General features: G+C 40.9%; 2 protein-coding genes across 6 annotated transcripts in view; one reads left to right on the forward strand and one right to left on the reverse strand.

The window, feature by feature from the left end:
• Window positions 1–23,869, reverse strand: IRAK4 (interleukin 1 receptor associated kinase 4). Of its 3 annotated transcripts, XM_073328013.1 has the most exons (12): window positions 23,624–23,869; window positions 22,942–23,106; window positions 19,995–20,140; window positions 19,452–19,646; window positions 18,232–18,392; window positions 14,854–14,918; window positions 13,015–13,129; window positions 9,064–9,173; window positions 5,788–5,971; window positions 4,786–4,848; window positions 1,601–1,759; window positions 1–1,508 (listed from the first exon to the last, which is right to left on the reverse strand). In XM_073328013.1, the coding sequence occupies exons 2-12, from the start codon at window positions 23,100–23,102 to the stop codon at window positions 1,476–1,478; spliced, it is 1,392 nt and encodes a 463-aa protein (XP_073184114.1). In that variant the 5' UTR covers window positions 23,103–23,106; window positions 23,624–23,869; the 3' UTR covers window positions 1–1,475. The 3 variants fall into 3 exon arrangements, with proteins under 3 accessions (XP_073184114.1, XP_073184115.1, XP_073184116.1); XM_073328014.1 differs by lacking the exons at window positions 22,942–23,106; window positions 23,624–23,869 and adding an exon at window positions 22,423–22,863; XM_073328015.1 differs by lacking the exons at window positions 19,995–20,140; window positions 22,942–23,106; window positions 23,624–23,869 and having other exon boundaries at window positions 18,318–18,392; window positions 19,452–19,537.
• The window catches only part of PUS7L (pseudouridine synthase 7 like), a 28,952-nt gene continuing 20,982 nt past the window's right edge, over window positions 16,021–23,990 (forward strand). The window contains exon 1 of one of the 3 annotated variants that reach the window (XM_073328010.1): window positions 16,021–16,165. The gene's annotated coding sequence lies outside the window, so the exon portion shown is untranslated. Of the gene's footprint in view, window positions 16,166–23,739; window positions 23,968–23,990 lie in introns of those variants that run through there. The other 2 variants (XM_073328008.1, XM_073328009.1) reach the window with 2 other exon arrangements.

Below are 23,990 nucleotides of genomic sequence, written 5' to 3' on the forward strand. Positions count from 1 at the left end.
GTGCAAAAAGGAAAGTTTATTTGAAATTCGTATCTTCTATTTACAAACAGTAGCATTTTTATACAAGATCAATGTAGGTTATTCTTTCACTGTGGAGTGATCAATTTTTAGCCTGTGGTTTGGTCCATCATATATTCTTTTATTATAAAACCTTTCAAGTACACAAGTCATTTTAGTCTATATAAGCTCTTAAATTAAACTCGGCTATTGGATGTGAAGACAATACTGATCACTTACAAAATGAGTATTAATGATACTTTACATTTATACAGCATTTTCTCCAAAGATCTCAGAGTACTACAAAAACAGGTCAAACAGCTTTTTCCTAAATGGGGAAATTGAGGAATAGAGATGAAATGGCTTGTCATTAGGTCATATGAGTCAGTAAAAGTAAACCCACACCTATCAATTCTCAGTTCTCTACTCTCAATTTGCACTGCTCTGCAGCTTTTCCTTTTCCTTGTTAAAAAAAAAAGACTGCAAAATATGCTTCCATGTAAATACCACTGCTCCCGTGTAGGCTTTTTAAAAACACAAATCTGCAAACTCACAGATGGCAGCTTATATTTATAGCTATTGCCAAAGGGACTTCACATTAATTTCGATTCCCAACATAAGTTAAAACATTGAGCAAAGTAGCTCAGTTTGTTTTAAATGGGTATTACCAAGATCATGTAGTTTTAAGAAAGAGCTGGACAAATTAACAAGTGTGACTATGACAAGGTTGCTTATGGTGGTGGGGGGCTGAGCTCAGCAGCCTTGGGGCTCACTTCCAGTTTATATCATACATTCTTCAAAGCTTATGCTTCAGGGTTTCAGCTGGCCATCTGCAGGGGTCAGGAAGGGATGTTTTTTTAAATGATGTGTGCAGGTGCTGGCCTGTGATATAGAGCCGGTCAGATTAAATGATCTGCTGGTTCCTTCTGGCCTTGAACTCTGACTCTATGACCACATGGAACAACAGATTAATGCAGGTTACCTGAACTCTGTCCGAGAGCAATACAGACTGACCTCTTCAGTTTGAAATGTTTTTGCTTAGAGTAGAAACCGAAAAGGGCTAGTCTTTCTGCTTAGAAGCAATTTACAAGTCATCGATTTGTTTATCATAGTCTCCTTGTAACAGGTACGTGTTACCCAGGGAGCTGCAGAAGCCTGGATTCTAGTCAGGAAATATATTTAGAAAACGAAGTGGAGATGGTATAGCAGAAGCACAATGTGTTGCCATAAAAAGAACCTCCGTGTTCTCGCTCTCTCTGGCTACTGAAGAAAGTCTTATAGAAGTGATTTAAGATATCCGTTGTTTTAATGGGACATCAACTCCCTTAAATGACTAAAGCATAAAGTCTATGAGAAAGTTCCTTGCCTGGTCTTTCAAGGAAAGAAGGCACAGTGGTGAAAAGCCAACAACAGATTGCACATAGAGGCCACAAAAGCCTGGAATGCAGGAATAGCACCAAACTGGTAAGAAACAGATATCAGGCTATTATCTCTTGTAGATGCTGCTGGACCTGCAAAAGTAGAACAGATGTGAATTAGTTACATTACCACCAGCACACAAAATATATTGGCCAAACAAACCTTAAAGTGAAAATCCATGTACCATCTTAATGTCTGGCCTCCTGTTCTTTTTTTCATTCAGACACTGGCTAGCAACTGAATACATTTTGTCAATGGAAATGGTGTCCCACTCACTCATTTTTTCATCGACATAATCTTCAATGGTCTTTTCCTCATCTTCAATTTCTTCTTTGATACTTAACTGTAAGAGAATTTGGTAGTGTTAAAACTGTTTTGAGTAGAGCAACTTTTTGAAAGGAGCAGTGAGGTTTAAACTTGTGAGTACTTTACATTTTACTGAGAGTTAGGGTGGGGGAGGTAATATCTTTTATTGGATCAACCTCGGCTGGTAAAAGACACAAGCTTCAAACACGTGCATGTGTGTGCACACATGTAGAGGGCCAAAAAAAAAAAAAATACATGCCACCATGGCTAAACAGCAGACTAGGAAAGGCGGTTAGAGGCAAAAAGACATCCATTAAAAAATTGGAAATCAACTCCTAATGAGGACAATAGAAAGGAGCATAATCTCTGGCAAGTATAAAAATATAACTAGGCAGCCAAAAAAGAATCTGAAGAGCAACTAGCAAAAAGACACAAAAACTAACAACCATTTTTTTAAGTACAGCAGTAGCAGGAAGCCTGCTAAACGATCAGTGGGGCCATTGGACAATCAAGGTGCGAAAGGGGCACTCAAGGAAGACAAGACCATTGTAGAGAAGCTAAATGAATTCTTTGCATTGGTCTTCACTGCAGAAGATGTGAGGGAGACGCTCATGCCCGAGCCATTCTTTTTAGGTGACAAATCTGAGGAACTGTCCCAGATTGAAGGGTCAATAAAAGAGGTTTTGGAACAAATTGATAAACTAAACAGTAATAAGTCACCAGGCCTCTTCACCCAAGAGTTCCAAAGGAAATAAAATATTAAATTGTACTACTACTAACTGTGATATAGATTCAGAGATTCAGAGATATTTAGGTCAGAAGGGACCATTATGATCATCTAGTCTGACCACCTGCACAATGCAGGCCACAGAATTTCACCCACCACTCCTACAAAAAAACCTCACACCTACATCTGTGCTATTGAAGTCCTCAAATCGTAGTTTAAAGACTTCAAGGAGCAGAGAATCCTCCAGCAAGTGCCTATTGCTTAAATCAGCCTCCATACCAGATGACTAGAGGGTAGCTAATGTAATGTCAATTTTTATAAAGGGCTACAGAGGCGATCCTGGCAATTACAAGCTGGTAAGCCTAACTTCAGTACCAGGCAAATTGGTTGAAACTATAGTAAAGAACAAAATTTTCAGACACATAGATGACCACAATATGTTGGGGACAAGACAACACTGCTTTTGTAAAAGGAATTCATTCCTCACCAATTTATTACAATTATTTGAGGGGTCAACAAGCATGTGGACAAAGGTGATACAGTTGATACACCGTACTTGGACTTTCACAAAGCCTTTGACAAGGTCCCCCACCAACCGCTCTTAAGCAAAGTAAGCAGTCATGGGATAATAGGGACGGTCCTCTCACGGATCAGTAACCGGTTAAAAGAAAGGAAACAAAGGACAGGAATAAATGGATAGTATCACAGTGGAGAAAGAGGTAAATAGTGGGGTCCCCCAAGGATCTGTACTGGCACCGGTGCTGTTCAACATATTCCTAAATGATCTGGAAAAAGGGGTGAACAGTGAGGTGGCAACGTTTGCAGACAATACAAAATTACTCAAAATGGTAATGCCCAAAGCTGACTACAGATTACAAAGAAATCTCACAAAGCTGGGTGACTGGGCAACTAAATGGCAGATGAAATTCAAAGCTGATAAGTGCAAAGTAATGCACATTGGAAAACATAATCCCGACTATACATACAAAATGATGGGGTCTAAATTAGTTGATACCACTGAAGAAAGAAGTCTTGGAGTCATCGTGGTTATTTTTCTGAAAACATCTGCTCAATGTGCAGCAGCAGTCAAAAAAGCTAACAGAACATTAATAACCATTCGGAAAGAGAGAGATAATAAGACAGAAAATATCCTAATGCCACTATATAAAACCATGGTATGCCCACACCTTGAATAGTGCATACTGTTCTAGTCGCTCCATTTCAAAAAAAGATACATTTGAATTGGGCAACAAAAATGATTAGGAGTATGGAACAGCTTCCATCTGAGGAGAGATTAAAAAGACTGAGAATGTTCAGTCTGGAAAAAGAGACGACTAAGGGGGGATATGATGGTCTATACAATCATTAAAGATGTGGAGAAAGTGAACAGGGAAGTATTATGCGAAGGGGTAAATAACACACGAACCAGAAGTCACTCAATGAAATTAATAGGCAGCAGGTTTAAAACAAACATAAGGATGTACTTCTTCACACAATACACAGTCAACCTGTGGAACTCATTGCCAGGGGATGTTGTGATGGCCAAAAGAATAACTGGGTTCAGAAAAGGATTACATAAGTTTGTTGGGGATAGCCACTGATGGACCTATTCGCCAAGATCATCAGGGATACAGTCCCATACTCCACCTCCCCCTGCCAGAAACTGGGACTGGACAACAGGGGATGTATCATTCAATAATTGCCCTTTTCTGTTCACTCCCTCTGAAGCATCTGGCAGTGGGGAATGTAGAGACACCAGGAATATGGGGTTGCATCCCTATGTTCTTTTAATACAAACTTAGTATAAGTTAACTATAAATTCCATTTTAAATAGAAGTTGTAAAGCAATTTTCTGCTTTTAGATGCAACACAAGCTGTGAACTTTTAACCCAGTTAAGGCTCAACAGTCCCTTACTAAGTTCCCCAGTTCTCCTGTTTGCAAAACAAAGATGTGATAGCTGCCATGAGATAACTAAATTTACCTCAGGAAATGATGAAGGATGCATGATGGAGTGTGACTGGTTCCTTTCTTTTGTTAGGAAAGGATTTATTTCTATGGACTTGTTGAGGCCTTTTTCCCAGATGTTGATGCAATGTGTCACCTGTGGCCCAGAGGGGTAGGATAGGGCAGCTTCCTCAAAACTGGCCTTGTGTTTTTCTTATTCCTGATTAGACTCTCTCCCACTAGCTCAAGAAAACTCCTGAAACAGACTTTGGCATAGCAACTGGATGCACCGTCAGTACCTCCTGGGTGACAAAGCTGGGACTTCTTCAATCTGGAAACTATGGTTTATTATAAAACAATTCTGGGATGAGGAGAAAAAAAAAGTCAATACCAGTAACTGTGGCTCCCGGTTTTCATCTATTGGCGAAAGCCCCGTTATTATTTCCAGTAAAACCTACAAGAAACACAAAAGAGGTAACGGCTAGGAAAGCATCCAGAAACAGTTAACACACAAATAATTTGAAACAAAGGAACAAGATCTTCAGTTTATATTAATAACAGTTTCAAGTACAAGTCCCTAGGATCACAGCTTGCAAAGAAGAACACATTTGTGGACATAACTGGCTGACTCCTGCCTCTCTCATTTCCCCATTTTTGGAAGAGCAGGTGAACTCCTCGTCTTCTCTCACCCTATCCCACCTAATGAGGGTCTCCATTTTCTCCCTCTCCTGCCTAGCTGATGGGTGAAATTGGTTTGTCACCCCAAGTCTATTTCCCTTCCATTTTCACCTCGTGTGCAGTATGGGCACTCCCTGGAGTTCTCGACCCCATATGGTGGCGTTTATTTTTCCTATTCACGCCCCCTTCCCTCCCCAGCAGATGATAGGTATTTTTCAGGTACTTAAACATTTTCCTTGTCTTTTTGTCCCCCAAGCTGATAGTTGGAAAGCAGGCGTTGGCAGCTCTTGTGATGCTGGATAATCTGTTCAGATTTGGGTTCACCACTTTCCTGAGTACCCCTCAGGTAGAGCAAGAAGCACTAACCCTCCACTCATACTGACTTACGAGCAAGCTAGGCATGACGGGCATCAATTACTATCCTTCAGCAGCACACAGCGTTCAGGTTTGGGGTTGTTTGTTTCAAAAGCAGAAAAGTAGGAGAACCAGTTCCCTGTTATAAACTGTGGTAGTGGAAACCATATTTAACATATAAATGTAATCTTAAAGATTGTAAAGCTGGTATTTAAGATAATTGGAACTTAAGTTTGTGATCTTACGTTGATGTTCCACATCATCAAACTCACTTTTCAGGAAAATAGCAGCCACCAGTAATAGACTCAAACGCCAGTTCTCATTAATTAGAAAGTATAACAGTTTTTTATTTGCTACTCACCACACCAAAACTGAAAATATCAGATTTGGGTGTTATCTCTCCACGCAGGGCTTCGGGTGCCATATAGGCTGCTGTTCCCACAATTCTATCAGTCATGATGGTTTGTGTGAATTTCACGGATGCCCTTGCAAGTCCAAAGTCAGAAATTTTTGGCACAAATGATTCATTTAGTAAGATATTTGCACTGAAAAACAAAAATAATGTTCTCTGTAGTAGTGGAGTAACTCTGTGTTTTCTATCTCACTTTAAAAAGCATTTAAACATCTGTACATGAACTGTAATCACTATTTTAACTGATATTTGGAATCTGGAGAACTCACTGAAGTTGATGATTTACTTTAGTAAGCAAAATATAGGCAAGTGATCTTTGATGGGAATCTACCATAACTATCAAAACAAACTGCTCACTAAATAAATCAGTAACTGGCTGGCCAGCAGACTAATTCACGCACAAGCTCTCCTGGAGACTAAGAGGGAGAAAAACTAAAATACAGAAACTACTTAAAGGCTACTAATCCCGTTACATTCACATCCCAAAATTCTAGGCACAGTTTGAATACTCCTCCTTTAAGCAAAACTGTACAGGCTTGTTAATTTTAGTAAAGTTCCTGATGTAGAATCCTCCACAAAACCTTCTCGATTCTCTAGCCTATCCTACACAAAACACCAAAGAGCTGCTTTTGGTGCATATCCATGAGCCAACAAAAATTACTAAGGAGGCAGAAGGAATACAACGATGTTTATTTTCCCCTTGAGGCATGAACATACCAAGTTAAGGGAAGTCACCTAGGCATGTCCACATATTACCTCACCCCACTTGATCTCTCTAACATCCTGGAACCAACACAGTTACAACACCACTCCATGCATATAAGTCATTAGTGGCCTCAAAGAAAAACTGCACTGAACTAGGCTAAGCTATATGAAAGGAAAAATACTCATACTTTTTACTGAATGTAGATATATATTTTACTGTTTTTAAATTTAAATATTTTTGGCTTCTTGAACCTGAGACAGGATTAAAGAACCTCAAAACCTAGGCAGTATCTCTCCATTTTATGAACATACTACTGGAACCGTAAGAGATCCATAGGAGACATCTCAAATAAACAAAGCCTATTAGAAACATTATTATCTCCACCCTCTCTTAGAGCTTTCTAAGCAAAATGTTTAAGCACAACCATCACTTATGAAAGATTACTAGCTGCCTTAATCTTAAAAAATAGACCAGCTATAAAAGGATCCCTAATACATGATCACAGCAACAGGCCAAACACTAACCAAGGGTCCATCCACCAATGCGTGATGCACATAACTCCCAAATAGGCCAGTGGGAACACCATATGTGAAAAAAAAAAAAAAAACACAACTTTTTAAGTAAGTCATAGTTCTTCTCAGATTGAGAAGGCAAGCAGCTTATAAGAGAGACCATAATTTGATATGCTTCACAGAGCAGAATGGAAGCGAGTTCTGTTGTGATTGTGTCCAACTACAAAAGAACAACCCACTTTTTTCCTGCATACAACACAATCAAGAGTTAAGAGCAACAATGAAAACAACAATTCAGTGATGGCTTCCCAAATCTGCAGAGACCCCATCCTCGTGCCTCTGTTAATATTCAGTTTCCCCAAACTGCAGCAATGTGAAGACTGACCAGAACCTTGTTTGATTTCTCCACAGCTATTCATTACACCCATGAACATAGAAATTATAACAAGAATTGCCTTGTTTACGGTGCTCTTTCTGCTTGAAAAAACTATCAGTGGTAGCAGTCACACTCTCTCATTGAGCTATTCACTGTGGAAAAAGACAAAAAACAGAGTCCAAGCCGGGGAGGAAAGGAGGACAAAGTGGTACAAAGGGAGAACAACTCCCTCTCACAGAGGTCAGGAGACCAGAGGAGGGGTAAAGTAGAAGACACTCTGTTCCCCAGAAATTCCAGCTGCTGGGAAGCTTGAGCAGAGGGGCGGTTCTGACACACAGAGTCAAAGCAGCAAGGAGCCTTTGGGGTGGGAGCTGGAGTAAGAATACTCCCTTTTTCCAGCACCCAGAGAGGACTGCAGGGTTGAGGTGAACTGGACTCAGCAGGAGTGTTGCGGGAGACAGGACTTCTTCAGGACCTTCTGCATGACATTATCCTACAGTTCAGCCAGTCACGATCCTTCTCAAGGTCTAAGATGCTTGTCCCTCAGGGATGTGGCTTGATTCCTTCCCAGGCATTTCTTGAAATAGCTGAACTGCATTGCTACTCTGAAAAACGCTACACAAAAATTTAGCTCTAAGAGCTGGATATAGCAGAAATTACTTTTGGGATAACAAGTAAGTGGAAGAGTCCACTTCCTTTGTACACCATTGGCATGCAAACTTGATTAAAGCCAGTCTCCATTACAGAGGTTTTTTAATTAAAAATAGCAATAACTGAAAGGAGGTACACTCAGAGGAAATGCTCCAGAAAAGAGGTTTTTCAGTGAAAAATCCCCCATCGAAGCTGTCATGGTGCAGCACTACTAAAGCATGTGTAGTGACCAGCAAATGCTCTTACACTGGTTGCAGTTAGACAAGAACTGACTTTTGGATACACTCAGGGATCACACATCGTCTGTTCTACGGTGGCAGCTCACGCCACCTTGACAGGAGCAACGTTTTAGAACTCTAGCTATGGAAATTCTCATCTGGTCAGGTCTTTGCAGCACAGACCCAAAAATAGTATGACAGGACTCTTTCGCAGGAAAAGTTCATGTCCTTGAGTAATTTCTGAAGTGACGTTTTGCAGGTCTGTTCAGTCTCACTAAGATTTCATTTGTGGAGGAAAGATGAAACAGACTTTGGAAAGAGACACCATACTCAAAAGGGAGAAAATATGCTCACACAGTGCAAGCGTTAGGCATAAAACAAAATCCAGAAAGACTGCATAATGAAGAGTAAGTTGCAAAGCCACTACGATACTTTGGAAAATGTGAAAAGATCTAGGGGTCAATTACTTTGCATAAAACTGTTCTGTATACACAGAGATGTTCTGATATTCTCATAGGTAAATCACTACATAAATAAAGTTGTCTTTAAAATGACTGACAAACAGGCCTTAAAATTGTAGGTAAACAGTCCTGATACAGAAAAATAGAAAACAATTCTATCAAAGTGGTATTTGTAAGAACTAGGCTACCTTGGCAAAGAGGACATACATCACTCATCTCCTAGTCCATTCTCTTCTCTACTCTCTCTAAAATGCACTCCGTGAAAAATCTGTGGGCATTATTGAGCGTTAGCAGCTTTTACCTTTTAACATCTCTGTGAATATGATTGTTTTCATGTAAAAAGCTGATGCCATTTGCTGTACCTTGAGCAATGTTACACCTTGTACTCCAAGGAATTGGTGCAGTGTCATCCTTAAAAGAGAAAAGTGGGGGGAGGGAAAGAGTGAAAAGACATCAATATATGTATTTGATTTACAAATATGTGTCCCAGAAGAGGAGGTAGATCTATGTAGGACTTTATTCTTCATTCACCATGTCAGTTTCCGCTCTCCACCCAAAAAAAATGTGCTTGTAATGGTAACTGGTAAGTCTGAGGTCTGGTCTATGTTTACCATTTAGGTCGACATGTCTACAGCGCTCAGGGGTGTGAAAAAAACCCACTGAGTCCCACAGCTATGCCTACCTCACCCCTGTATAGACATAGCTAGCTCAATGAAAGAACGCTTGTGTCAACCTAACTACTCGGGGAGGTGGTGTTCCTCCGGTGAGAGAAAAATCCCGTCCATCACTGTAGGCTGCAGCTACACTACGGTGCGCAGCTGTGCCGCTCTAGTCCCTGTCGTGCAGGCATGGTCTGATTTCTGACCCAGGAACATTTCTATTCCTGAAAGGGGAACACAGCGATCAGATACAATCAAAAGTGGCTGCAACATATAAGACGACAGATGAAGGCCTCCTAGTGCTGCATTAAACTCTTGAATAGAAGTACAGAGGCCTGATCCCAAGTCAATGGAAAGACTTGAAATCAATGGGAGTTAGGCATTTAGTGGGATTTTCAAAAATGCCTCGGTGCCCATCTGCATCTTAAGGCACCTAAATACATTTTAAAATGTGGCCCCTAGTGACTAAGACACTTGCGTATCATTAAAATGGGGGTGGGGAGGAAGCATGAAAAAAGTAAGAGATTAGGTGTTCATTTTGCTTCTCTCTCCTTTTGGGTCTAAAACAGGAAGATTACATGAAGTTTAGTAAAGAGACTATAGTCTATAAAAAGTTGGTTTCAGCAACTCAGGAATAAAAATTTAAAAAGCTTGCCTCTGCAATCTCAAAAGACTGATGATCTTTAAAACAGAAGACATAGAAATATTATTTATATCACTGGTACATATATCAACACTCCACTTGAGGCCAATTAATTTCTGTGCTAAACGGACAGCAGACACTTTAGATTTTAACCATCCCTTGTGAATCCCTCAGTACTGATAGAACACAGCAAGCCCCAACAAACAATTCTATATGACAGATCAAGATCCAAACTCCAGAGAGTAGGTTTTGGATGCCAAATAAACTTGAGGAGACACTGTTTATCATTAGGTCATTAACACCTTTTCCTGATCTCTCAAGTGACCTAGGGAAGAGGAAACATTTTAGGATAATGAAATACCTGACTTTGTAATTAGGGCAAACTCATTTAGATGTATTAAAATCTGAAGTGATAATAATCTGATATGTTTCATTTCTCTTGCATTGCTTTCAACATTGGTCTGACAGTTTTAGCTGCTTTCAGTAGGTCATTTTAAAGACTAATAAATGTTTCTCTCTTTCTTCACTTGTGTAGCAATATATAGATTTCCTCTTCCCACCCCTTTTTATTTTAAGAACTGCATTAGGTTGTTTCAAAACTTGCTCTTTATTGCTTTGATTTTACCTACATACCGGCAAACACCAAATTGCAAAACAAAGAGCTAACTACATCGACAACAATTACATCCTATATTTTATTTCAGCCACAGCAGTCGCAACATCACATCTACACAACCAAAGCAAATTGTTCCAGTCAATAAACATCTTTATGAACATGAATGACAAAGTGAAAAGCTAATGTTCCTTCAATAAATGATTGCAAACATACAATTGACCAGCACAAGATTTTCACTTTAGTTCATGGCACTAATTAGGCTGGAAGAATGGGGACATTTAACTCCCCCCCCCCGCCATCCGTACCCAGTCAGCCACCTAGGGAAGAGGATTGGCATGAATCCCCTTTCTCCAGCTCAGCTCAGCCTAGGCTCTGTGTAGTGAAGGGGATGAGCCAAAAAAGCAGTGCCAAGTACCCATGGGAATTCTTGAAAGTCAGCAAGCATAATAAACATTCTGACAACCACCCATTTCCCCCTCTAGTCATTGGATGGAGAAGCCTTGGGGACATAATAGGGAATAAGCTTGCTCTCTCTCCCTTACATGCAAGGGCCTGGCCTATTTCTGCCTCCCCTTCAGACTAGGAGTGCTCTGCCCAGCTTCCTCTTTCCCTAGTGCTGATTCCTGAGGTTACAGAGACAAATAGCAAAAGATTTTCACACACACCTCTTCCAAAGAAAGAGGCTTGTCTACAAGCCAACTTGCATCAGTTTAAAGTGTTTTTTTAGTTGTTTTTAAACAGATTTATTTACACCGGCACAAGTTTGTACACCAAGACACTTAAGACTTGTCTACACTCAGATGTTGCATTCATTTTAAGTCAGTTTTTAATATGATTTTACTAAACTGATACAAATGTAAGTGGACACTCTTATAGGGTTAACCCTGATTTATAATGGCTTAGTTTGGGGCTTTCACCAGTTTAACTAAATTTGTTTAAAGTTACACCTTTAGTAAAAACAGTGAGATTGTGTTTTACACTAGGCCTTATTTCAGTTTAGCTTGATCAGTTTTCTACAGGATTAAGCTAAACTGAAATAAGCTACTCTTAAACCAAAATAAAGAATATCTATAAGCAGACTTGCACTGGTTTAACTAAATCCGTTTTTTTAAAAACCCCAACAAACACCTTTTCTGAAACTGGTGCAAGTCTGTGTGTAGACTTGACTGGCATTTAGAATCTTAACACGGACATAGTGGTTAGCTTGCTTATTTCATGTGTACATGTAAGGTCCATTTAAAAGTTACATTATAGTTTTTCTTAAATGATTGTATTTTCTTAGACAGTTGTTTCCCTCTTGAGACTAATGCAAAAGAAACCAGTCACCAACATCAGAAAGACGTGATCTTTCAGGTCTCTTTTCCTGAACAGGAAGTTCTTGAGATGAATGTGTATACTGTCACTTTATAATCTTTGAACAACTAGTTTTATTACTAACCCACTATTTTTTGTTGTTGAAGTCTTCTAAAGGGGCAATACTAGATTATAGTTAGAAGGAAGCTAAGCTCATTTGGCTCAGCACCGTACTAGGAAACCACATGAAGTAAGAAGCGTTTCTTCTCATGTTCATACTGTAAGTTACATCTGTAAATCAAACTGACATTTCTGTGCCAGGGAACATTTTCTCCCTCATGTAGGTAGCTGCACACCTGCCAAACACGGATGGCATTTATTACAGTTACTAAGAGGCTCAAGCCTCCACGATAAGTCATTTCCCTACATCAAAAGGAAGAATTTTACTTACAGAAAATATTTCTTAAATACAGACAATATTTATTGCTTAAATACTGCTCTTCGGCTTGCTAAGCCTGGTTTACGGTTTTTGACACTGACTCCCACACTCTGGAAGTTTCAACTGATGTTACAAGGACAGAGACTAGAGCAAGAAACAAACACTTATGCCTGACAAAAATGGTTACAATGGACAGGGTGGGAAGACCACAACTTATCACAAAAGATAATAGATTGCTCTATGAACGATGACATTTAAAAACCAAACAAAGAACTCTGGCACTCACTGATAAACTTACAGGTTTTTAAACATTTCACAAAACTTTCAGACTTTTTTCAGTCTCTCGGGGAGCTGCTATTTTTCAGACAGGTTGTTAAGGACAATGGTCTAGCTTGTTCTAATTAATTAATATTATATCTGATCTCCTAATAAGTTAATATGTTTGTATAAAATGTTAACTGTATTTGCCTCCCAGCTGGAAGTAGAATATCATAGCTTGACCACTTCAAATCCATCAGTGTCTCAAGGACATTAGAATAAACTTCTAGTCATTGACAGAAGTAGAAGACAAAGTTAGAAAAGTAATAATAAATCTCACTTACCAGACAAGCCAGTCTGTCAAGCAATGAACCATTGGGCATGTATTCGTAAACCAGACAGGGCTGATCACCATCACCTGAGAAACCAAGCAGTTCTACTAGGTTCTCATGTTGACACCTGTGGCAAAGAGAAACCTTAATAATTAGTTCTGCTGCATGATACTTCTAACATTTAGAAAAAAAAAGTTGAGTCCTGTTAGTGGTTTGGTGTGGATTATTGATTAGTAAGACATCAGATAACTCAGCTCAATTAGTTTATTAATCAAAGGTAGATCAGCATAACCAGAGAGGTTCATACATTATCAATCTCTGGGAAACAGAGTTGTAGCAGTTCAGTCCATCTCAAAGTGAGAACTTAATTTGACCTATAGTTATAGTCCACTTGTTTATGACAAGTAGAAGATTAATATACCTTACTCCCCTTTCTTTAATCTAGCTTCATAACTATTTTTCAGGGTGCAAAGACATGTGTACCAACCATATGCAACAACATTCCAGATGTTGGTAGACCAGAGGTGGGCAAACTACGGCCCGTAGGCCACATCCAGCCCACGGGACCCTCCTGCCTGGCCCCTCCCCTGCTGTCCCTCAACCCCCGCAGCCTCAGTGCACCGCGCCACCAGCGCAACGCTCTGGGAAGCCAGGCAGCGCAGTTGCAGAGCCACGGCCTGACCCAGTGCTCTGTGCTGGGTGGTAAGAGGGCAGAGAGCAGCGGGGCGGGGGGGGTGAGGGGTTGGGGCGGTCAGGGGGGTGTGGATAGGGGTCGGGGCGGTCAGAGGGCAGGGAATAGGGGGGTTGGATGGGGCAGGGGTCCCAGAGGGGTAGTCAGGAATGAGAGCGGGGGTTGGATGGGGCGCAGGGGACAGTCAGGGATGGGAGGGTCCGGAGGTGGTCAGGATACAGGGAGCAGGGGTGGCGGATGGGGCAGAAGTCCCAGGGAGCCCAATAGGGAACGGAGGAGGGGGTTGATGGGGTAGGAGTCCTGGGGGGGCTGTCAGGGGAGAGGGGGGTTGAATGGGGCAGGGGTCCCAGGGGGGTAGTCAGGAATGAGAGGGAGGGTTGGATGGGGCAGCAAGGGACAGTCAGGGATGGGAGGGTCTAGAGGTGGTCAGGGGACAGGGGGTGGTGGATGGGGCAGGAGTCCCAGGGGGCCGACAGGGAACGGGGGAGGAAGGGGGGGGCATCAGGGGCGAGAAGCAGGGGGGTCAGATAGGATGCAGGGGCCGGGCCACGCCTGGCTGTTTGGGGAGACACAGCCTCCCCTAACCAGCCCTCCATACAATTTTGGAAGCCCAATGTGGCCCTCTGGCCAAAAAGTTTGTAGTAGACTATAGAATACAAGTTGCATATAGAGACATGAACTGTTTTGTGCTAATGGTACCCAATACAATTTATATACAACATTCCTTAACAGAACATGCATCTTATTTCTGACAGACTCCACACATACGGAGAACAAACATTGGAACAGTTTAGCTATTAGTAAATTTCTACAATAAAGCTTAGCATGATTACAAAGCATTCTAGGAATTCAGTTCATAGTTTTACAACTTAGCCTAAATGCAAAGCATTTTGGAAATACATGACACTGGCTAACAGCCCGCAAACCTGCAAACTCAATGCACTACTAAACTATGCAGAGTTAATCATAAGCCTAAACCTTTATCTTGAGCAGAAAAGATCCACAATAGTTTTACAATGTTTTCACTTAACAGTTTCCAAACTATCCCATGCAAAACTATAGTAATGAAACCCTAAGGCAGCATGCTAACAAGGAGAATTCTGCAAATGTAGGTCCTCTATACCTACAGTTATGCTAAATTTGCATGACTTAGTACCTACTTTGCCATTATTTTTATTTCTTGATCAAACTGCTGTTTCAGATCTTGAATGCTTACATCAACCATCTACAAAGAAAATATTAGTTCTCCATTAATTTTGTAGGTGATATTACATATAAAACAAGTTTATTGCAAATCTTACTTGGGGACACCTCTTTTTGTAAACCATAGAAAATTGGTTTGAAACAGTTGGCAGTACAATATGTACTATGTAACATCCTTATCACATGTCTTTGCTGACCCAGAAAGACAGTACTGATTCATATTCAGGTGGCTACTCTCATAGATGCAAACACCTCTTCCCCTCCCCTCCCCATCTCCCCCAACCAACATCCTCCTGCAGAAACTGATGGGCAGCCCCACCCATGTCCACATGCTTGCAAGGGAATTTCCTATTTGCCACTACACTGCTCATTGCATTTGTCCAGTCCTATATAACAGCTGTTGCAGTCAATGGAAATTAGTTGGTGCTCAACACTTGGAGGCGAGGGGGGATCAAACCACTTCCTTAGTCCACATTTAGGCACACACTTTAAAGTCATGGAACTGGATCCTATTCTTGGCACTACCAGAGATTTCCTTTGTGACCTTACAGAATAAGAGTTTAAGGCCAGAAGCAATCATCAGATCATCCAGTCTGACCATTAATTGGGGATCGGTCCTGCTTTGAGCAGGGGTTTGGACTAGATGACCTCCTGAGGTCCCTTCCAACCCTGATATTCTATAATTCTATGACCTCCTGCACATCAGGTCATTAAACCCCATTCGGTTATCCCTGTACTGAGTCTAATCAAAACATTACAGCCCTCAGGAAATTAAACTACTGTGTACCACAGGCAGAGAATAGGAGGGAATGAATGCACTAATGCCAGAGGCCCCTTCGATGGCAGGGAATTGATTTGGTAAAATATAACCGGATGATCCTAGCAAGCAATCCCTACCTATGCCACAGAAAAAAACCCATGGCCCTTGCCAATCTGACCTGGTGGAAATTTACTTCCTAATCCCAAAAATAGCTATCAGTTTGATCCTGAGCATGTGAGCAAGACACACCAGCCAAGCTTCTGAGAAAGAATCTCTGTACTGCCATGGAGAACTGGCCCATTGCATACCATGTCCCATATCCAGCTGTGGCTGTTTCTGTTTCAGAGGAAGAATAAAAGAAAACCCAGAATACAATGGGGAGAGAAGTTCCCTTCCTGAGTCCCTGCAGGTGACCAGCTGAAACCCTGAAGCATGAGATTTAGGGAACATAAGACACAGGACTGGAAGGAACCCCATGTTCCACTGAACTCAGCCCCTTGCCTCGGCAGGTAAGCCCATCATACTGTCTCACTCTTAAATGTATCAAGCTCTCTCTTAAAACTAATTAGGTTGTTTGCCCCCACTAGTAATATTGGGAGGCTATTCTAGAACCTTACTCCTCCGACAGTTAGAAAACCTAATTTCTAACCTAAATGTATTCATAGCCAGTTTATACCAATTGTTCTTCTGATAACTTTTCCCTGTAAGTTAAATAGTTCTTCTCCCTCCCTGGTTTTTACCCCCTTGACTAAATAACTTGGCTTCTGTGCAACAGGGACCTTTCTCAGGGGGTCAATGAAGGATGTTCTCAATTTCCCCCTTGCGGATGTTTACAGTGTGCCAAATTTTGTGTGTAAACTTTTGCCACTACTTGTGATGGAATCATTGACTCTATACAGTCATTCTTTATCATTGTTACACAGTATTCTCTTGTCCTTTGAAATGCTGATTAGAATGACAGAATTTCTTTTGGGTCTTCCACACCAAACTTGCAACATTCCCTTTAGCAACAAAAAAAAAGTAGCTATGTAGACTTCTCTCCCTCTTAAATTTTCAGATCCTCTACAGCCAAGGTGGTGGTCTTGACACTGAGCCTCAAGGGCCTGGGATAAAAAGGAGCAGTAAAATATTAGGGTAATATCAGAACTCTTACAGGGTTGTAGAAAGACGTTTATCCCCTCGTATGACAGATCAGTTTTACTGTATGTGTTTGTAAACTGAGTGGTCCCACTGATTTCACTGGACCACTGGTAGGGGAGAGGGCTGCAGAAGTAGGCTCCCATTGTTCAGTTTACCACGAGCTACAAGACTGCGCCCTTGGAAAGAGAAATTTGGGCTCCTACACAAAATTCTGGCAGCTGAACCTTAAATTAAGGTATTTTACTCAGCATTTCAAGATATAGCAGCACAATAATGCAGATAAAAGCTTATCTTTTTCACTTCTAATTTGAGACAAGCTACATTCTCCTCCAAAAACAAACATGTTAGTTACATTGTCCCTCTGAATACCCATGAATGACAATGTCAATTACTTTAAAAGCTAAAAACAGAGAACAGTATGTAATAACCAATATTTTTCAAGAATTGAAAAGATTCTTTCCTTAGCAATTCTATCCTTTCCCATTTAGAAAATGTTATTTTTTACTGTGTGGTTTTTAATGGAACTTGAAAATGAGATATCACAGCATTATTATTTACTTCCTTGATTAGAAGATAACTGGATCTAGGATGTCAGCATAGAAGCTAGATCACCTGTTTTTCCTCTAATTGCAATACTGTGCTTAATAATACAAAAGTAAATATTTATACTTAGCCAGCAAGTGTATAATAGATAAAAGTCAAAATATTAATGTAATGTATATTTAACTTGTGGGGTCACCCACCCAGTAATGAGGCAGAGAGCTTAAAAAAAAAAAAAAAAAAACCAAAGACCAGACACATCTGAAGCACAGAATCACAGAAATCAGAATGGGAAAGACTTATAAAATCATTGCTCCAATCCTTACCAGTACTGGATTATTCCTTACAATAGTTTCTTGGCCTTTAGAAAACTCTTTTTAAAATGGAGCTTTCACGTCTTACCTTGGAAGCACCTAAGTTGAACTAGAATAAAGTTACAGAGACTATCCATTCTGAAACTTCAGAGCACAAACTGATCACCAGGCCAGGAAAAAATTAACCTCTACAATTCATCTCTGTCAGTTGCATACTACTGCATCATCTGGTATACCACAGTAGGTGAGGAAAATTACACCATCCTCTGAAACATCTGGTATTGGCCCCCTTTGGAGACAAACAACTCAGTAGATGAACCATTAACCTCTTATATAGTAAAGCCTATGTTACTAAAAATCCCAACAGGTGACTTACATTTTGATGAAAGAATAATACATTAAAAAAAAAAAAAAAAAAAGTTAAAATCTGAGAAAGATTCTCACCCAACTGAATTTTCAATGATGTCAAATTCTGGAGTATCCCGGTCACTTATAATAATACTGAATACGTCCACTTAAAATACACAGTAGTAATACCATAAAGCATACGACGCCCATACAAAATAGTTATGACAACTTACAGCAGCAAGTTTTTTCACTGCCACAATTCTGCCATTGATGTAGCCCTTGTACACAACTCCAAAGCCTCCTTCTCCCAGTTTATTACCTCCAGCTGATATAGGTCGTTCATCAAAGTTGTTTGTAACGTTTTTCAACTCATGGAACCAAAAGCTGTGGAAACCTGAAACAAAAACATTTCACATTTAGGATGGAACTGAAAGGTCAATTTCACTCTAAGCTACTTGTGTGTGAAGTGGCTATCTCCCTGCTTTTGCTCTATTTAAACAACAGATTTACCAGAGTACAAATAATGGCATTGTGGAGCTTTAATTTTGGATTCATTGCGAGTTTTAAGCCAGAATTGCTCTCTCTGAGCAGACACCAGAAAGTAAGAAAAGCAAACAAATTACAAGTGAGTTAGCTATTCTTTGATAACTTTGCTCACTACTTGCAGGTAATTTGAGTACAAATATCTTCCAGTTCCTTGTGTGGAAGAAACCAGATATACAGTCAATTCAGCTTTAATTTTAGAACTCAGGAGACTAAAGCGTAGCCCATGAAGCAAGTACTCCAACAGTCCAACCTCATCACTAACATTGATGTAGAGCACATTGGAATTAGAAGCTTCTATATCCAACACTCCACCTCAGTGGCCTTGTTAATATCAAGATGGAGCATGCATACTGGAAGTTTGATGACCACAGGCCAAAATCCCTTTGTGCAGGCAGCACAAAAACTGGACAAGGGGTAGGCGGCTTTTTACAGGGACTTGCAAAGGCATATCAAAATCTGGCCCCTTGGTTGCTATACAGTAGAACCTCAGAGTTACGAACACCAGAGTTACGAACTGACTGGTCAACTACCCCCCTCATTTGGGATCAAAAGTATGCAATCAGGCAGCAGCAGAGGCAAAAAAAAGCAAATACAGTACAGTACTGTTCTAAATGTAAACTATCAAAAAAATAAAGGGAAAGCTGCATTTTTCTTCTGCATAGTTAAGTTTAAGTTTCAAAGCTGTAGTAAGTCAATGTTCAGTTGTAAGACTTTTGAAAGGACAACCATAATGTTTTGTTCAAGAGTTACAAGCATTTCAGAGTTACGAACAATCTCCATTCCTAAAGTGTTCTTAACTCTGAGGTGCTACTGTAGGTCCTTTTCACTTCTAGAACTTGGGTCAAGGATGTGTGTAATGATGGAAGGCAGTAGCTGAAGCTGCATTTAATTCTACCAAAGTGCATACCTGTGTCACTAAGTTGCAGACTGTTGTTCTCTTGAGGTAAGCAGGAAGGAGCTGAAGGTTGTCCCTCACTCTGAGCTAATAGAGGTGTTGCAGATATTACTGGTTTTTCCTGTACAGGCACTTGTTTTTCATGTATAGGCATAGTTTCTTGTGAAGAAAGAGGTACCGTAACATCATCTGCCCCCCTAACAGCATCTGCAAATGAAATTAAAAATCTATCAAAGAGTGCTGGGAAACAGAAAATCATAGGTTACATAGCATCAGCATTTAGTAAAGGCTGACAGATCTAAGCTTCACTAAAGGTGACATGTTCTGTATGTGTCTAAAATTTAAAAATGTATGCCCCTTGTAATGTCCTAAACAATTACTCTTAATCTTTGTTATTAAAAAAAAATAAGTCAGGAGAGATGTAACTACCTTCAGTTATCATTTAAACAAGCTAGTCATTTCATTTCTTTTAAATAGAGAGCTACTGTGAAATTACAAAAAAAATCTGTGTAAATGGAGAATGCAATATATACATACTGTGGAGAACAGAACTACCTGGAAGCAAAAGGCTAGCTGGTGCTAGGAACTGATTCCTGGTCAATAGCTCCACAAGATCACCAACCGTACAGTTCGATGTTCCCCAGTCATACAGTAATTCGCAGGTGGGGCTCTTTCCCATCTTTATTAGCCCTTCAAATCTCCTTAAAAGACAAATTAAAACCAAATTACTTTTTTAAATAAGAAGTGACCTGCAAAGACAGGTAGGGTGGGCGGGGCGGAGGAGGAGGAGGAGGGTGATAGGTTTTCACCCTTTCTGTGTTTCCTCATGGCATAGGCAGGAGACCTGAAAAGTTTAAAAAAAAAGTTTTCTCCTGTTTATTCCTAATATTTTAATGATAGAAAAATAAATCTATTTTTCCTGTTTTTGCTAGAGGGTCCTGCTGGAAGACCCAGGTAAGTGGACTGGGTGCCTTCTCAGCCCTCAAATGAAGGGGCGTGGGTGTTGAATATTTAGCAAAAAGAATGTTTCTTCCACCTGTTTGTTAGGTGTTCCAATTAAGAAGCTGTTAAGAAATTTTAGACAGCTTGACTAAATCCCTCAGGTAGGTTTCACTTCCTTGGTATTCATCATATTGTACAACTAGTTCTTCAGTTATTCATAAAGTCTTCCAGAAAATGCAAGGTAACAAGACCTAATGTAAACAGCAACAAAGAACACACATACAGAAACAAAAATCTCTTTCATCAGAAAGATCATAAACCCAAGTTTAAAATACATCTGTGCAGATCATTTGCAGCATTCTTCCAAATACACACAATATTGCTGCATATGTGAACAACTACATGGTGTGTTATCAAAATAAAAATAATTCTTATAATTTTTGTTCCATTTTGACTTTGAGTTTGCTTAGACTATTTAACTTGAAAGGGACAGAAACTGAATGAAACTGGAACCTAACTAAATGTCTTCACCACTTTATTATTATTACAGAAAGGCTATTGAGGCTTTAGTGTTAAAAGGGTACTAAAAATACGTAACAATTGGGCTTAAAAATTTATCCTAATTGTGAGCTCAACTGTAAAAAAAAATTATGTGAAAGTTTATAAGATCGTACAATAACCTATAATAATAAATGTTGTTGGGAAAAGGTATGAAAAGGAGACAAAAAAACTAAATTAATCCAAATAAAAGGGCCTGCTGATATGGTTCAAGGGCTATGTTAAAATCATGCTTTGTAAAAAGAAGAAGATATGGAACCAGAAATTAAGGAACCAAAGTTGTTGGACTTTAGACCCAGCTGGTAGATAAAACAAAGAGGGGATGGGCAATTCCACCCCTCACTTCCTTTTGGCTCCTTAAAGAAAGAGACTTTACGTGAATAACTCAAGTAAGAGACTAAACAATCAGTTTTTAAAATAAAGTAAAATGGCTAATAGCCACTGATAGACCTATCCTCCATGAATAGGAATAAGATTTTGTCATGGAGCTCACGGATTCCATGACTTTCAGAGACCTCCATGACATTTTTTGCTTCAGCTTCATCCCTGTAGCTCTGAGCGGATGTGGGGCCCCAGCAGCTGTCAGCAGCTGCCACAGACAGCAGGGGCAGGAGCTGTCAGTCCCTCCCCTTATTTTAGTAAAAGACACAGGTTTCCTTATTTTAGTAAAGGTCACAGGTTTCCATGAATTTTTGTTTATTGCCCGCGATATGTCTGTGACTTTTACTAAAAATAACCATGACAAAAACTTAATCTTATCCATGAATTTATCTATTTCTTTATTGAACCCAGCTATACTTTTGGCCTTCACAACAACTCATGGCAATGATTTCCACAGACTAAATGTGTGTTGTGTGAAGTACGTCCTTTGGTTTGTTTTAAATCTGTTGCCTATTAACTTCATCAGCTGACCCCTAGTTTTCTTGTGTTATGTGAAGGTGTCAGGGTTCCTTCCCCACTCTGAACTCTAGGGTACAGATGTGGGGACCCGCATGAAAGACCCCCTAAGCTTATTCTTACCAGTTTAGGTTAAAAACTTCCCCAAGGCACAAACTTTGCCTTGGTCTTGAACAGTATGCTGCCACCACCAAGCATTTTAAAGAAAGAACAGGGAAAGAGACCACTTGGAAACGTCTTTCCCCAAAATATCCCCCCAAGTCCGACACCCCCTTTCCTGGGGAAGGCTTGATAATAATCCTCACCAATTTGTACAGGTGAACACAGACCCAAACCCTTGGATCTTAAGAACAATGAAAAATCAGTCAGGTTCTTAAAAGAGGAATTTTAATTAAAGAAAAGGTAAAAGAATCACCTCTGTAAAATCAGGATGGAAAATACTTTACAGGGTAATCAGATTCAAAACACAGAGGATCCCCCTCTGGGCAAAACCTTAAAGTTACAGAAAACAGGAATAAACCTCACTCTTAACACAGGGAAAAATTCACATAAAACAAAAGAAACTAATCCGCCTTGCTTGGCTTACCTATACTGGTTGCAATATTGGAGACTTGGATTAGGATGGGTTGGAGAAGATGGATTTCTGTCTGGCCTCTCTCAGTCCCAAGAGAGAACTAACACATAAACAAAGAGCACAAACAAAAGCCTTCCCCCCACCCCCAGATATTTGAAAGTATCTTGTTCCCTTATTGGTCCTTTGGGTCAGGTGCCGGCCAGGTTAGCTGAGTTTCTTAACCCTTTACAGGTAACAGGATGTTGCCTCTGGCCAGGAGGGATTTTATAGCACTGTATACAGAAAGGTGGTTACCCTTCCCTTTATATTTATGACAGAAGGGGTAAATAACATTTCCCTATTCACTTTCCCCACACATTCATGGTTTTATAGTCCTCTGACATATCCCCCTTAGTCATCTCTTTTCTAAGCTGAACAGTCCCAGTCTTTTAAATCTCTCCTCACATGGAAATTGTTACAAGTCACAGGAATGAGGAATTGGCATTTGATTAAAAACAACAAATCTATTTTCGCATGACTTTTATACAATACCTTATATGCATTTGGTTGTATCTGTTTTCACCAGAAGGGTCTTTTATATCTACTGCTAGCTTCTTCCATCCTTCTTGTGGATCAATGAAATCAGCCAGCTGCATCATGAGTTTATAGCCAATGCAGCGCACGTATGTTGAAGGAGTTATGGATTTGCTCATCTTCCTAACAAATGCATTGCATCCTTTTAATACAGGCTTGTAATTAAAACTATAATTGACATAAGGCATAAGACTCACAGTTATCTTGTTTTAATTCACTGGTTTTTAATCACACCATCGCCTGCTTTCATCCCCTTGATTCTTGCCACTACTCTTTCCGCTCTTTCTTCTACTTCCCCAGCGTTAACATTTATATTGTGGTACTAGAAGTCAACTAGGCCAGAGCTCCATTGTGTCAGGTGCTATATAAACATGGGGAGTCCTCCATTTATGTCCATCTCCGAGTCCCTCCCCCGTAGCTCCCCTTCATCTCAGCTCCACATCATGCCTTCTGCCCCAAAACAGGTTTTACAAGTTGTACATACCCAACCTACTTCACCAGGTGACCTTATTGATACCCGACCCCCCCAGTCAGGTTTGCGGGGCCGTAGTGCCTTGCATGGGACCCGGCTCTCGCGCGCGCACCCCCCCCCCCCCCAGACCCAGAGTAGAGAGCGGGGCCCGACGGCCGCGGGACTTACAGCGAGGGCAGACAAGGAGGGATCCCCGGGCCTGCTGGATCGGGCCTCAGGCTCTGAACTCGCGGGGGCAGGAAGCACGTGGTCTGGGTACCTCGTACCGCGCCGCAACTAGGGCGGGGCGAGCGCCGCCGGGGGCGCAAAAGTGGGGCCGTGCAGGATCGGGCCCAGCGGCGTCCGGCCGCAGCCCAGGGCGCTCGGGCCCCGCCCCCGCAGCGTCGCGGGCCCAGTGTCGCGGGCGGAGCAGGCGGCCCCGGCGCTAGGACCGCAGCGGCAGAGCTCTGAGCGCCCGGGCTGGTGGGCAGGGCAGGAGGCCCGCGCGCTCTGCTTGCAACCGCGCGCCGGAGGTAGGGAGTGGCTGCACCAAGTG

Source organism: Lepidochelys kempii, chromosome 1, assembly GCF_965140265.1.
Source record: "Lepidochelys kempii isolate rLepKem1 chromosome 1, rLepKem1.hap2, whole genome shotgun sequence".
In the NCBI taxonomy this organism is placed as follows: Eukaryota; Metazoa; Chordata; order Testudines; family Cheloniidae; genus Lepidochelys; species Lepidochelys kempii.

Coding starts and splice junctions, on each gene's coding strand:
- IRAK4 (XM_073328013.1), bottom strand. CDS start 23,102: ATGAGCAAATCCATAACTCCTTCAACATACGTGCGCTGCATTGGCTAT. Junction 19,647..19,994: donor AGCTAGCCTTTTGCTTCCAG/GTAGTTCTGTTC, acceptor TTTCATTTGCAG/ATGCTGTTAGGGGGGCAGAT. Junction 5,972..9,063: donor ATTCACAGAGATGTTAAAAG/GTAAAAGCTGCT, acceptor TTTGTTTTTCAG/TGCAAATATCTTACTAAATG.